The 13,677-nt window shown below is 43.3% G+C and overlaps 1 protein-coding gene across 3 annotated transcripts; it reads right to left on the bottom strand.

Annotated features, from left to right (window-relative positions):
- Positions 1 to 188: 188 nt before the first annotated feature.
- On the bottom strand, positions 189 to 11,631 carry LOC113575306 (ethanolamine-phosphate cytidylyltransferase-like). 3 transcript variants are annotated; one of them, XM_027006747.3, is made up of 14 exons: positions 11,570 to 11,631; positions 11,335 to 11,469; positions 7,533 to 7,621; positions 6,027 to 6,188; positions 5,264 to 5,330; positions 4,931 to 5,015; positions 4,785 to 4,826; positions 3,762 to 3,900; positions 3,570 to 3,652; positions 3,315 to 3,392; positions 3,131 to 3,196; positions 2,621 to 2,686; positions 2,330 to 2,418; positions 189 to 1,858 (listed from the first exon to the last, which is right to left on the bottom strand). In XM_027006747.3, exons 2-14 carry the CDS (start codon positions 11,454 to 11,456, stop codon positions 1,744 to 1,746), a joined length of 1,203 nt encoding a protein of 400 aa, XP_026862548.2. In that variant the 5' UTR covers positions 11,457 to 11,469; positions 11,570 to 11,631; the 3' UTR covers positions 189 to 1,743. The 3 variants fall into 3 exon arrangements, 2 of the variants coding, with proteins under 2 accessions (XP_026862548.2, XP_081566876.1); XR_014122682.1 differs by having other exon boundaries at positions 1,826 to 1,858; positions 2,566 to 2,686; positions 11,335 to 11,630; XM_081710750.1 differs by lacking the exon at positions 7,533 to 7,621 and having other exon boundaries at positions 11,335 to 11,630.
- Positions 11,632 to 13,677: the final 2,046 nt, after the last annotated feature.

Genomic DNA, 13,677 nt, shown 5'->3' with positions numbered 1-13,677 from the left:
CTCCTAAAGCTCTAGACTTTCACCGTGACGTGAAGTAGTTTGATTGATATGTGATCCGACCAGAACCTTTTTGAAGACGCTAGCAAACCCAGCTGGAGAGTGAGGCGCACGCACAGACGCAATTGCTCATAATTAACCTGTCTCACATGTGCTCACTGCAAAAGCTAAATTGACATAAACAAGAAACGTTTTCACGTACAAATAATTTAATAAACCAGATCATTACAGGAAGAAAATTAAAAGTCTAAATAATAAAAGGCAAGAAAACAGATGTTGATGATTCTGACAATGATATATTGTAACAATTTGTTTTTACAATATTTTATATACAAGGACATACACCAAATACAATGGGATGCTTTGCCCCTTTGACAGTATCACCAGATTTCCGTCCTTGACTAGTGCTGCTCCCGGATTAGCCACATTTATTCATACGATTCTGTATGAATTCAGGATGTCACTCGAATAGTTACCGTACTGGGAAGTCTTACACAGGACCTGATATGACTTTTGTTTTACACCGAGGCAGCGTGTTGTCCACATTAAGGAGAAATTTTAAACGTCAGGTGAACGGATTATTATGTGACATCTTTGGAAGTTTTAAAAACATTTAATTAACAGTACAATTTGAATTTGAATATTTAACTAAAATATACTGCTAATGTCAACCCTTCATTTTTAGCTGTTTCCTGAAGAGCAAAAATACAGTTTCAGTCAAGACATGATTGAAGTGGAGTCAGAACTGTGATGTGGGTTATATCTTAATAACCGATGAGACCGCCAACACCACATGTCTCCCACTGACAATCATAGCCTGCATATACCTTTCAGTAAACTGAGTTCCACTTCGAGCATTTCTAGAGGCAGACTGACCTCCAGTGGCTGGACGTGTTACTACACCCCTTACCGACTGCAGCTGATTAGGCACTGCGCCACGCAAGCAGCGATTTACGTGGACTGTGGTCTAAATAAACAAGTATTTCATGCCATTTACATCATCTACACCAGTGACACACTCACAGAGATCCTATTCGTGTCGACTGCAGTTTTCAACTGTTTCTCTCCAAGGTTAATCTTTTATTATTTTTATATGAGTCCAAATGCTATTTCTAGAGCAGTTTTACGGTTAGTTCTTGTGACTTAGTTCAGTAATTGTGAGCAGGAATCTCAGTTTTCTGTCTAGGTAGTTTAAAACATAGAAGGGCATACATATCTGAAGTAAGGCAAAGGACATTTGTCTCAAAGACAATTTAAAATAGGAAGGTCAGGTCAAAGTTGAAACACATGTCTCTCTACCAACTGCACAGTGTCTAATGTGCCTTTCAAAGAGATGACATTAAATTTGTTGTTAAATGTTATGGACACAACTCGATCTAAAATGCACTCTCTGTATTAAAAATAACAATATTACGTTCCAGTGCTTCATACAAGCAAAAAAATCCAGTTACCATTGTGTATTTAAATCTGAGAGGGATAAATACAGAAATCAGTCAATTATAATAGGTTCATATTACAAAAAAATACATATTTACATGATGTGGGCAGACTGTTGTAGTTGGTGTGACAAATCCAGACTGTGAGCTGCATCTGTACCCTGTAACTAAGGAGGAAGAGGAACCGAATGGGGGGGCAGTGGGTGTGCCTGGGGCAGGAATTGGGGCTGAGGTGGGGGGCGGTAGTGGGTGGAGCTGGGACAGGGGGTGGGTCTCGGCAGTCTTTGATCAGCGCCTGCTCCCAAACTTCCTACAGCACAGCCTGGGCTCTCTCTTTGGCTTTATCCTCTTCTCGCTGCTTCATGGCCTGGATCATTGCCATTTCCTTGGCCTCCTTCTTCTGGTTCCTAGCCTCAAACAGCAGCCTGAGGGACGGAATACAGCACACAACTCAAAAGCAGCATCACTATGGCAGCATCACAGACAAAAGCCTGGGCAACTGGATCCTGTTGAGGCCCCTTCCTCTGTGTGGGGGCTCTTGGAAAAATGCACAAGCAAACAGTGGAAGGCTGGTCATTTGCATCTTGTTGACCATGTCACAAAATTAAGCAGCTCGTTGTGGAAAACTAAGAAATATGTCGGATTCTTGTGGCCATTTCCAGGACAGTCCCGCCTTTTTCTTTTGACATTTCTAACTTTCCTCTACAGTGGGAATAAGATTTTTCAGCACATTCTCACCTCTGTATTTCTCATGCCCAGTAAAATGTGTTCTGTAATGTTAACCTTGAGCACATGCCGGGAGCCATCTATACGCGCTGTCAGTCTTGGCCTTCTCAGCATTCAGCAGGTCACTGAATCAAGCGTGTGTGTTGTATGTGGGGTGACACCCTTCGCACCTGTTTTTGATTATCCTCTGTACAATGTCATCAGTGGTGAGGTTGTTCCTGCTGTCCACAATACGCAGGATACCTCTGGTCCTGGGTACCTGTGTGGAGGCAAAGCACACACACGCGCGCAAACACACACACACACACGCACACGCACACATACAAACAAAGGTTACTCGGTCACACCATGATACTCTGCCCTATTGAAAAGTTTTATTAGATTTTATGCTAGATATTATACTTACATTACATGAATGAATCCTAATGCATTTTACTCTGCATGATCAGGCCAGTACTCACGGCATATGGGTCAGAGCCATCTCGGTCCAGAAACACCTCGGTCTTCCCGTGACAAACCAGGTCCACCTGCACAGCAGAAGGATTTGGCATGGCATTCAACCCCAGAATGCAGGGTGTTACATTGTATTCAAAACCAGAGTACTGTATGTTACATCTTACTCAACCACAGCATGCTGGGTGTTACAATGTAATCATTCTCAGATTGCTGGGTGTTACATTGAACTCAACCCCAGAAAGCTGGGTGTTACATTGGACTCAACACCAGAGTGCTGGGTGTTACATTGGACTCAACCACAGAAAGCTGGGTTTTATAATATACTTAACCCCAGAGTGCTGGGTGTTACATTGAACTCAACCCCAGAAAGCCTGGTTTTATAATATACTTAACCCCAGAGTGCTGAGTGTTATAATATACTCAAGCCCAGAGTAATGGGTGTTATAATATACTCAACCCCAGAGTACTGTGCACCTGTTGCATTTATGTCTAGCTCTAAATAAACAGGTTTATACCTTGAAATGGTCCAGCAAATCCTTTGAAACAGCATAAGGAGCCCCAATCACCACCTCCGAGACATACTTATAAGGACCAAGGAAATAACCAGCATAAAATATTATTTCAATTAAATAAATTAAACTAATTTTATTTTCTTTAGTTCAAATGAGTAAAAGTAACAAAAACTTAAAAGTAACTTACTCTACAGGCTAGGACGCTGAGCGTCCTCTCATGAACATTCATGATGGGATAATTCTTCCCTTTGTATCGATTCACCTCCTGAAACAGCGGAAAAAGTCATTCGCCATTTCTTATTTATCACACCTCAGCCTTTTAATTAATCATGTCTGGTTTCATCTGTAGGCCATGTAGACTTGAAAAAACAAACCACTGCCACACTACAACTAGAACCTGAATATCCACTGCTATAAAAACGTCTTTAAAAATCAATCTTACCTGATCAAAATGGAGCCCCACAATAATGTATGGCTTATCTGACAGTTTATGCACAGCCTCCAAGAAATCCACATGGCCAATGTCTGCAGATCGTCACATCAAGGTAAATCACACACACAAGCTATTAGAGCAAGTTTGTGGTAGGATCTACGCTTCTTGGATCTGTGGGAAGACGGGAGCGTTTGAGGATACGGAAGAGATCAAAGGCTCCAGCCACATAAATGATAGTGTCCCCAGGCTGTGGTTCCTTCCCTGACGCGAACTGGATTATTTTTTGGGATGTCTGCAGAAACTGGGACACTCCCGTCCAGGGACTGTGGCCCTTGGGACCCTATAAGGCAGAGATGTCAGGAACACAGATGGCAGGTTAGTTTTTACATTGACCCAGGATCTTCTTGCAATATTCCAACGTGGATCTTAAATATAACATGTGCAAATGGAAAACTGGATCCAAATCTTAGAATAAGCAACTTCTATCTACACACATTAGAACATGGTATTCTCACAAGGCAAAAGAAAAACAATTTAACCTTGAGTTGATAACATTGTGTTGGTACTTTTCTATTACTATTTGTAGAATGTTTCTTTATCGATGGCCATGCAATTCTTGGTCTGTTCTGAGAATGGCTCAGAAACACCACCTAAGCCCTAGCCTCTGAGAAACCAACGTGGACCGTAACTCAGCACTGCACACACATTTCTTTCTCTTCCTTTCAAGTGTGACTAATAAACTGTCAGGCTTATTGAGCTGAATCATTCACTGTTGCCCTTGCTTAGTTTGTGAGCATGGCACAGTCCTTGTGGGGGAACAGTAGGGATTTTCATGCCTTCCTTGAGGTATCCGACAGACTGACTACAGACCCAGACCAAAATCAAGCCCTTTATCACTGCCAACTTAGCATGTACACATGAACAAAAATAAATGTACACAGAGCAAGAAGATGTCTACAGTGACTAAGCACATTTTTTCAGAAGGCAAAAATATTTCTGTCTTCCTGTTTAGGCCTTCCTGTCCAGTTCAATCCACTGAACCCACAAGTATAAAGAAAGTGAGAATCATGACCATGAAAAAAAGACAAATATATTTATAATGAAAACAAATCTCTCAACACTGATCCTAGGTCAGTATGGTGAGAGTTCTATCAAATATGACATGTTTGTCAGGCAGTATTACGTTCCTGATTAAGTGCACGGTTATCCTGAATACACACTCACCCTTCCAAAGTTGTCTGTATGCTGCTGGTAGTCTGAGCTGCCCTGAGAGGGGAAGGACAACACATTGGGAGATGGACCAATAACATCTTAGGACAGAGCAGCAGAGACAGTAGGCTGGAACACTTCTGAGGTCAGGGGAAACTCACTATGTTGCTGTGATGTGCCTTTGTCATCAGGAGCATGCGACCAACCAAGTCCGTGGTGGAGACACCTTGAGTCCTCTTACATTCCCTGCAGAGACACTCATGTAAGAACTGAGTGGGAATGCTAACACATTTGGCAGCTGTGACTGGGTCACTGGAATCGCATGAACAATGCAATTGTGGCTGGGAGCTCCCGCTGAGTGCTGCTCTGCTCGACAACCTTGGTCAGGCATTCAGCAATCTGCCCCCTGATCTCACCTGCACCTGTGTGTTCAGCTCTGGGACCCCTGATTTAATTTGTACCTGTGTGTTCAGCTGTCTGACCCCAGATCTCACCTGTACCTGCCAGATGTTTTCACCTCTTCATATGTGTCCTTTCCGTCCACTGTCAGGGTGATGTCATCTGTAACAAAAGAGACAAAACAGAGCAGGTTAGGAACTTGAAGTACACAGTGAGTGTTAACCAGCCAACTGCTGGTTTTCTCTGTAAGAGCAGAAGGCAGTAATCCCAGACCAAGTCTGAAAGAGGGTTATCCCAGACCCAGTCTCAAAGGAGTTATTCCAGACCCAGTCTCAAAGGGGTTATCCCAGACCCAGTCTCAAAGGGAATAATCCCAGGCGCAGTCTCAAAGGGAGTTATCCCAGACCCAGTCTCAATGGCGTTATCCCAGACCCAGTCTCAATGGCGTTATCCCAGACCCAGTCTCATAGTGTTATCCCAGACCCAGTCTCAAAGGAGTTATCCCAAAACCAGGCTGGAAGGGGGTTATCCCAGACTCTAGTACTTGTTTATTGCATTTATCATTGTTTAAGATAGACCTTATGCATTTTGTACTTCTAGGCATCAGCATTCATCCCTGTATTTTTACAGTATTCTAGATCATTGGTATATTGGAGTCTAACCTACTCTACTGGTTAGGATGTATTCTATGAGTAAATGACAAAGCACTTTTGTAAGTCGCTCTTATCCAGATCTTATCCAGATCCATATCTTATCTGCTTAATGCTGTAAATGTAAACACATTCATTGATGGATTTGGTATTCCTTGTAACATTGCCTTTTGTAAACAGGATATGGTTTGCATGCAATAATCCATACCTCCATGCACACAGAAGTCACAGTTGTACTTGTCCAGGGTGTCCAAAGTGGTGACGTAAGGGGCACCCTCCACTATCTCATCCACCCATTTGATGGCCCGCACCATCTTGTACCTCTCTGCCTGCGTAAAGACTGGAGGGCCCTTGTGCTTTGAAATCTCTTCTACAGTTGAAAGAGGAGAAAATATCAGTAGGCACAAAAACATGTAAGTCATATATCATGGACAGAAGAGACAGAGAGAAGGAGTGAGGCTGTGAAAAATCTGGCACACATGAAATGTTTGGCGACCATTTCAAATGAATTCAGTTTCTACGCTAAATGGCATCTAAAGTGTAATCTTATTATCATAGAAGCCATAATATTTAAAAAATAATTTAACAACACAAAGAGCATTCTGCTCTGTAACGGCCCAAGTGCCACAGGGCAAGGAGACTCCCTTGAAGGTGACAGACATTTGTTAACAAGCAAAAAAGACAGCGGCACTCACGTATAAAATAAACGGTGAACATGAATACATATACGGCTCACATGAATGATGAGAACAAGAATATGAACAATGACTGACAATGATGCACACCCCAACTGGCGTTTAAATACAGACAGACATAACGGGACTAACCAGGTGCAGCTGTGTGCTAAACAACATAGGTGTGCTTACAAATGAGACAAACTGTGCATTCCCGCTGCACGGTGGGCCGTACCAGGTGACCAGTGGCAAGGGGAGCGCTCCGTGACATGCTCCTAAACAGCAGTGCTGGATTTCTTACATTTGCAAACAAACCTGCCTGACTAAGGACTGGCTAACAGAGAACCATGTGTTTGGATATACTTTTGTGACTCTTTCTGATTTTATTAGCTTTGATTTGTATTTGTTATTTTATTATTTAAGATTTAACAACTCTTATTTCTTCTAACAGAATTGATTTGAAGAGCTATTAACAGAAACTGTGTCAAACCCACAAGTGAACTTGCTCCAATTATACTCTGTTAAAGAAATCACTTTTTAGAGGTTCACATACTTTTTCAATAAATGATTGATTGTTGAAATGATATCTTATGGTACAATATAATACATGTGCTGTTTGATGTCATTATTTATTATTATCATACAGACACGCTTACAGAATTTCATTACACAGAGAATTCCACCTGAGCCTGATCACACACTTGGAAGGTTGAGGTGATTTACCCTTAGAGCTAGCATGAAGCTAATACACACTGTTAGCGCTCACGTCTAGTAACGCTACGACTGTTGTCCAGTCCTGCAGTATGTACAAAACCACGCTGCCATTATGTATCTGCAGTGCATGGGGAAATGTCCCCATGATCAGGAAGCGGGTGGCCCAGTGTGCTTATGCTGCTCCACTGATAAACTCTTCCTGAGCCCTAACAAAACACATTTTGCATGCTGTCCCCTCATGCAGGGTCCCACAGCTGTATGTGTGTGTGTGTGTGTGTGTGTGTGTGTGTGTGTGTGTGTGTGTGTGTGTGAGAGTATGTGCTCACCATCTGTATGCACCCCGACTATAAGGTAGTCCCCCATAGCCTTGGCCTGTCGTAGCTGGTTTGAGTGTCCATAATGGACCATGTCATAGCTAAAGAAAGTCAAACAAGTTACAAAGTTACAAAAACATTACATTTGACACTACACACACGCGCACGCACTCACACCCATGCGCGCGCACAGTCAACCACATCACTTTTGATTTGATCTTGTATAGCTTTTTATGAAACCTCTTATGTAGCCCCTTGGACAGAATCTCCAGCGTATAGAAGTTATCAGAATACCAAAGTTGGTGTTATGACTAAAACCAGGGTTTTGCATACTGGTTATGTGTGTGAATGATTGTAGAAAGGTAAGTTCTGATTAAAGTCAGCAGGAGGTTTGTTTTGGGACACCAGCACTTATATGAGGAAAACCTCAGAGTGTTCTCATCTCAAGGAGTCACTGAAGCACAGCCTTTCCGTCCAAATCAGCTAGGCAGGGTAATCAGATTAGCTAAGCAAACTAATCAAATTAACTAAGATAGACCGAGCGATATTAATACAGATGTCATTTACAACTTCACAAAGAAAACAACAGAAACATGCATCTGAGCAAATAAAAAATGTACCAAATAATTACAACACCTGTAATATGCCTTTAATGTACATAATTACAATAGTTTTATTGATCTATTCCCTCTGTGCACTGATGAGAATAGTATGCTCCACTACAGATATAAATGTGACTAACTACCCAGGCTGGAAGTAACCGCCAATATACACACATTTAAATGACCGCATTAGATTGCATATTGTTTGCCATAAGATTATTCCCAGCATTCTACACAAGATAGCACAGGAACAAGATGTAGTTCATGAATCATGAGTGAAGAGAGTACACCATGAAAACATGCACTGATCCGGTGTTTCAGTTTTGCCATGAGATTCCAAGGGTAGTCAGTTCAGGGTAGTCAGACTGCACACTACTGAGGGACAGAAATAAACTCAGACATCAGGAAAACACTGGGGTGCTATCACTCTGCCGTTATGATCCAGAGAAAAGTCATCCACTCCTTTTCTTTATTGCGGGCATGTGGTTTGCTTTTAAATGACACCTCCCTGCAAACGTGGTTCCGTTCCTGTCATTCACGCAAGCTTCGCAGGGACCAGCAAACAGGTTCCTGCTTGTGTATATCTTAGTCCTCCCTGCATTTCTTATCCCTTTTGTTGCTGTGGCACGCAGGTGCAGCCTGGAGAAACTGGGTCAGTTGTCGCGCAGGGAGTCGGAGAGGCTGTGAGATGCGAGTTGGCACAGTTCCTCCACCAGCGGAGAAGGGCGCAGGGCCACGGGCAGAGGGCAGGGTCTGCATGAAGGGCCGCTCATGGAGAGCTGATGGAGCGTGTGTGTATGTGTGTGCGCAGGCGTGCGTGTGTGTGTGTTTATGTGTGTGTGTGTGTGTGTGTGTGTGTGCGTGCGTGCGTGTGTGTGCGTGCGTGCGTGTGTGTGCGTGTGTGTGTGTGTGTGTGCAGTCATTTAGAGCCAGACCCTGAAGCATCTAACGGTCAGGTTACACTGTTCCTTTAAGCAGGGCTACGGTCACAAGAGCATCATCAGAGGACCATGAAATATTAACTAGTGGAACTGGTTAACAGACTCCCAGATAGCATCTGAGCTCCTCGTTCTAATGGCCAGGGAGCAAAATATCACACACTTCAGAAGCACATCCAGTTTAGCCATAATAAAAAAGCTCAGTGATACTGAATCAGTCTGAGGCTTCATATTTGTTATCCTGTTTTAAGGTAAGGAAGGATGAAAATCAGGCTACAAATGTAAGACTTGGTGGCCAGATGTCAGGAAACTATTTGTCTTAAATGTGATGGCATAAGATGAAATATTTGGGCACTTTTATGGTAAAGGCGTAAGCCTAGCATTACAGAGAACACTGCTGACATAACCCCACTGACAGCATAATTTAGCAAAAAAAAACTTTGTATGCCAGGTGCTTACACTGCCTCTCATGTTTATCTGCCAGGTGTTCACAAAGGTGTTTGAGCAGGGGAGATCATAAACTTTATAAATATCCTCCAAAAGGTTGTAAATGTCAGTACATCTTGCACTCTGCCCGGCCACAAATTAGGTAAGCAAAGCGGATTACAAGGTATGAACTTTGGCTTTTCTGAACGCTCTGTAGGGATGAGATGCACTTTGACCCAGATTGCTTCCAACTGCATATTGAGTAATCTGCTAAATCAGGTGACAGTCATTCACTGAATAAGATTCAGAATCAGAATCTTTATTCAGCAAGTTCCAGATTTACAAGGAATTTCTTTTGGTGCAGGTGTCGAACATAGAACTGACTGACAAGAGCCATCTGTAGCAGGCTCAGAAGGGTCTGGACCAGCCATTGGCCACGAGGACTGCTGGGCAGCAGATGGTGAGGTCGTGGCTGGACTTGGGATGAACGTGTGGTAATTCCAACATGGTGAAAGGGACGGTTGGGCAGGTGTGGGTGGCAGGGATTGAGTGGGGAGGTGGGGTTACAGCTATGCTCCATATCTCCTTCTGCACCCTTTAATATTCTGGCATTCGAAATATCCCGCAATCCACCTCAGCACAATAGATGGGCTGCCTGAAATGGCAGGAATTCTCCAAGAGAAAGGCCATGTAATCCTACATGTGCATGAATGCAAAGCATTCTGAGTGCACCCTAGTGGGCAAAACAGGTGAGTCTGGAGTTCTGCAAGTCCAGCAGAGCCTTCAACACACACTGACATTTCATTCCAAGCTTAAAGAACAGCCAACTTGTTTGTATTTTTGCTGTAGTCCATAAGCATGTTACAGCATAAAGCCATGCCTTAGCCCACACACACACACACACACAATGGAGTGTGTTATAGCTTGCTCCTATAAGTATCCTAAACTCTCTTAATTCAGAACTTGCAAAACATGTTTCTATGTTAATGTTGCACTCAAATCTCTACCCACTCAAATTCACCTTTTGTTTGGTTGGAACTTGATCTTTGGTTAACTCTGTGATAATCCTATAATAAGCACTGCATTTATTATTGTACATATCTGAATATATAGCTGTATTACTCTGTAACAATCATATTTCAGTTCACTATTTAACTGTGCAGTCAGTGACACCAAGTACAAACTGGTTCACTGTAATATAATGAAGCCCATTATAAGGTATGAACAGTGATCAGATCTTCTCTGGAGTATATCCCGTGAATACCTGCATAACTGGTTCATCATAGCGGCTGACCCGTCTGCTGTTTCGAGCGCAATTAAATTCCGCGACCCACCCACTGCTTCCCACCGATAACAGACCCCAGAGACACCGCTATCCTTTCGCCGCAGGGGGAGGAGGAGGAAGAGGAAGAGAACTTGAACATGTCGCGTGTCATTAAAAACAAGACTCACGGTTCTCCGCTCTGCTCTAGCGTTTAAACAAAATGACGGTGCAGGTGCATTGAGAATGAATGCAGAATGACAGCCTGTTTGACATTCGATGTCACTTCAGAAATAAACAAGCCAAATGCATTAATCTGCCACGTGAAGAAGATGCGAGCAGCTTGTTACAGAAGAAGGAAAATAACGTCCGGCTTCAAGTACGGCAGAGGAACAAGTTAAAATAAATGCACGACACCACTGCCCACTGGGTTTGACCTACAAACGAATTTATGCCAAGAGGCGGAGTGTGCTGTTCAAAAAGCTGATTGATATAAATACAGTGGCACTCTTCATATAAGCTCTAGCCCATGCGTGTGCACAGCACATGATGTTGCTCTGAGGAATTTATGTCAGTGCATTGCTCACCACCCATCACACCAGACTCGGATGATTCTCCTCCTCTTCTCGGGACTGCAGGCGATTGCGAACGGCTTCGCCTCCGTGCCTTCGCCCGGTTTGCTCGCCTGGTGATGTCCGTTCTTGATCATTCTGGGTATAAGTCTTTTCAGAAATATTACAGTGAACTCCGAGATGCATAAACAGAACGAAAACACTAGCTACAAAATAACCACTCTTCGATGTTAATTTTAATAGCACGTACGTTCCCTTGTAGTATAGGCGCTTTTTGCGTTAGAGTGACGCTCCACACCGGGGGCAGTGCCTTCTCTACCGGGGAAGTGGCGTCACGGGTAACGAGTCGTACGATGAGAGCGTCCACTCAGCACATTGCCGACGTATAGTTACATAATCACTGTTCCAACATCATGCGATTATCAGCCTAGCCAGATATAAGAATGAGTAGAATACATTTTTACAGACTTTGTTAAATTGGTTAAAATGATTTTAGGCTCGGCTGTTTGACTGGTACAATATCCAGTCCGTTGTTTCTCTCATTCCCACTTAGAATATAAGTGGAATGCAAAAATTGCCTGTTTATTTCTATAAACTATAAATATTAGCCTAATACAGCTGTCTGACAAATGACATTGCAGCATATGGCCTATCTAATATATCTTGGTGAATATGGCAGCCTGTGAGATTTCCCCCTTTAAATAATCAAGCTATAAAAGGATGTGGATCATCCCTTATCTCCTTTGATTAGCTTGTTGACCTCTTTGTGAGTATTGGATGACGTAGAAATATCTTATTGTGCGAGTAATAATTTTTAAATGGTAATATATAACCTATAAATATATAAGATGAGGTATGGCAGTTGTATAATCAAAACCTACAGCAGTATGTGGTGATTAATGAATAGCACTTACATGGCAATAAAACACTACAAGTGGTTCAATGGACGGATTTCCTTATTCTTACGACTGTCGCTCAAAAACATAGGGAACTTTATCGCCACCATTTGGACATTTAAATATAATTCAGCTGATATCGAGAGGTCTCTGTATTTGCGCTCGTAGACCAGCAGATGGAAGCCAGTCTCCGAGCCTTGACTCCAGGTTTGTAGGGGGTGTATTTCCCCGTACTCGCGCGCTCGGAGTGCGCTTGGGAAAGTGCACCCACCAGTTGCGAGCTGAGAGCAGGCTGCTCACTGAGCATGCACTAAGCTGGGATCTCACGTTACAATACCGATGCAATGCCAAACATGTCATTTCCACTAAATGCGACTACATAATGTGCCATCTTCAATAATAAATCAGCCTATGTATGATTAGATGCCCAATCATCAAGCGTGGTGGCACATCTTAGTGGCAATGCTTTCTTTTTTTTCTTCATGAGCCCGTCTTCCCTAACAAAGCCATTAGTAAAACGTGGCTGGTGCTGAGAGGAATGACCAGGACAAGCCGTCCCCTACGAGGGCCTCTGGCAGCGCGGGGGGGGGGGCTAGTCTATGGCAGCGTGAGCCACGTTCGGGACGGGAGAAGTGGGGCAGGTACCTGCCGCGGAACTGGGTACGGATGACGAATGTTGCCCTACATGGACCGCGCTCTCACCTCTCCCCTCCGCGTGCTCAATGCATCACGTCCGGAAGCCACGGAGCAGCCCGCGCGCGTTCCACAGCAGCCCGTGAAGGGGTGTGCAGGTGGTTTATCTACACATCCCTGGTGCAAACGCCCAGGGCAGGCTCGGGGAAACGCGGATAGTGTAGTGGACTCTCTCCACTACATTAGAGACTGACCATTGCAACTGAGTAAAAACAATCAGCAAAGAGCCAGAACTAACAACAATACATATTTTGAGCTTCTAGTTAAAGAAGAATTTGACAGTAAAGATCACGTTAAAATACTGTTGTTTACACTTTAACAAGAAGATTCCTTGTGGCCATGTGAAAGATGTGTATAAAATGAACCTCTCAACTGTGTGTAATAATTATCAGATTTATTTTCATAATTTTTTTTAATGAAATTGTACATTTAGACTAGTGTAATTTGCTTAAAAAACATTTTAAATGGGTTACAACCTGAGCAGAAAAAGGTTAGACTTTCTAGGTTTAGCCTGGAAGGAAATGATCAGGGCTCACACTTCAGCTTTCCTAGACACTGGACATGTCCCTGTCTGCTCCAAGTCCAAAGTTAGGACAGACATCTCCCGCCTCCTCCCAAGCCTCAAGGGTCTCACTCACATCAGCCCCCCCACCAAAAAAAACAAGTCCACGGAGGGTTGCTCAATCTAGGTCGACTGGCTGCCGTTTTTGGATCACAGAGGGAGGAAATCGTGCCATCTAAATGATCACGCTCTCCTAAAACCTACTGA

This window comes from Electrophorus electricus, chromosome 3 (assembly GCF_041902795.1).
Source record: "Electrophorus electricus isolate QZ-2024a chromosome 3, ASM4190279v1, whole genome shotgun sequence".
NCBI classification, from domain to species: Eukaryota; Metazoa; Chordata; class Actinopteri; order Gymnotiformes; family Gymnotidae; genus Electrophorus; species Electrophorus electricus.
This window is presented reverse-complemented; position numbering and strand designations above follow the sequence as displayed.

Excerpts from the sequence above, each read along its gene's own strand:
- LOC113575306 (XM_027006747.3), bottom strand. The coding sequence starts at position 11,456 with ATGATCAAGAACGGACATCACCAGGCGAGCAAACCGGGCGAAGGCACG. Across the intron at positions 3,653-3,761 it reads TGGAGCCTTTGATCTCTTCC|ACATTGGCCATGTGGATTTC; the intron begins GTATCCTCAAAC and ends GACGATCTGCAG. Across the intron at positions 2,687-3,130 it reads ATTTGCTGGACCATTTCAAG|GTGGACCTGGTTTGTCACGG; the intron begins GTATAAACCTGT and ends TCTGCTGTGCAG.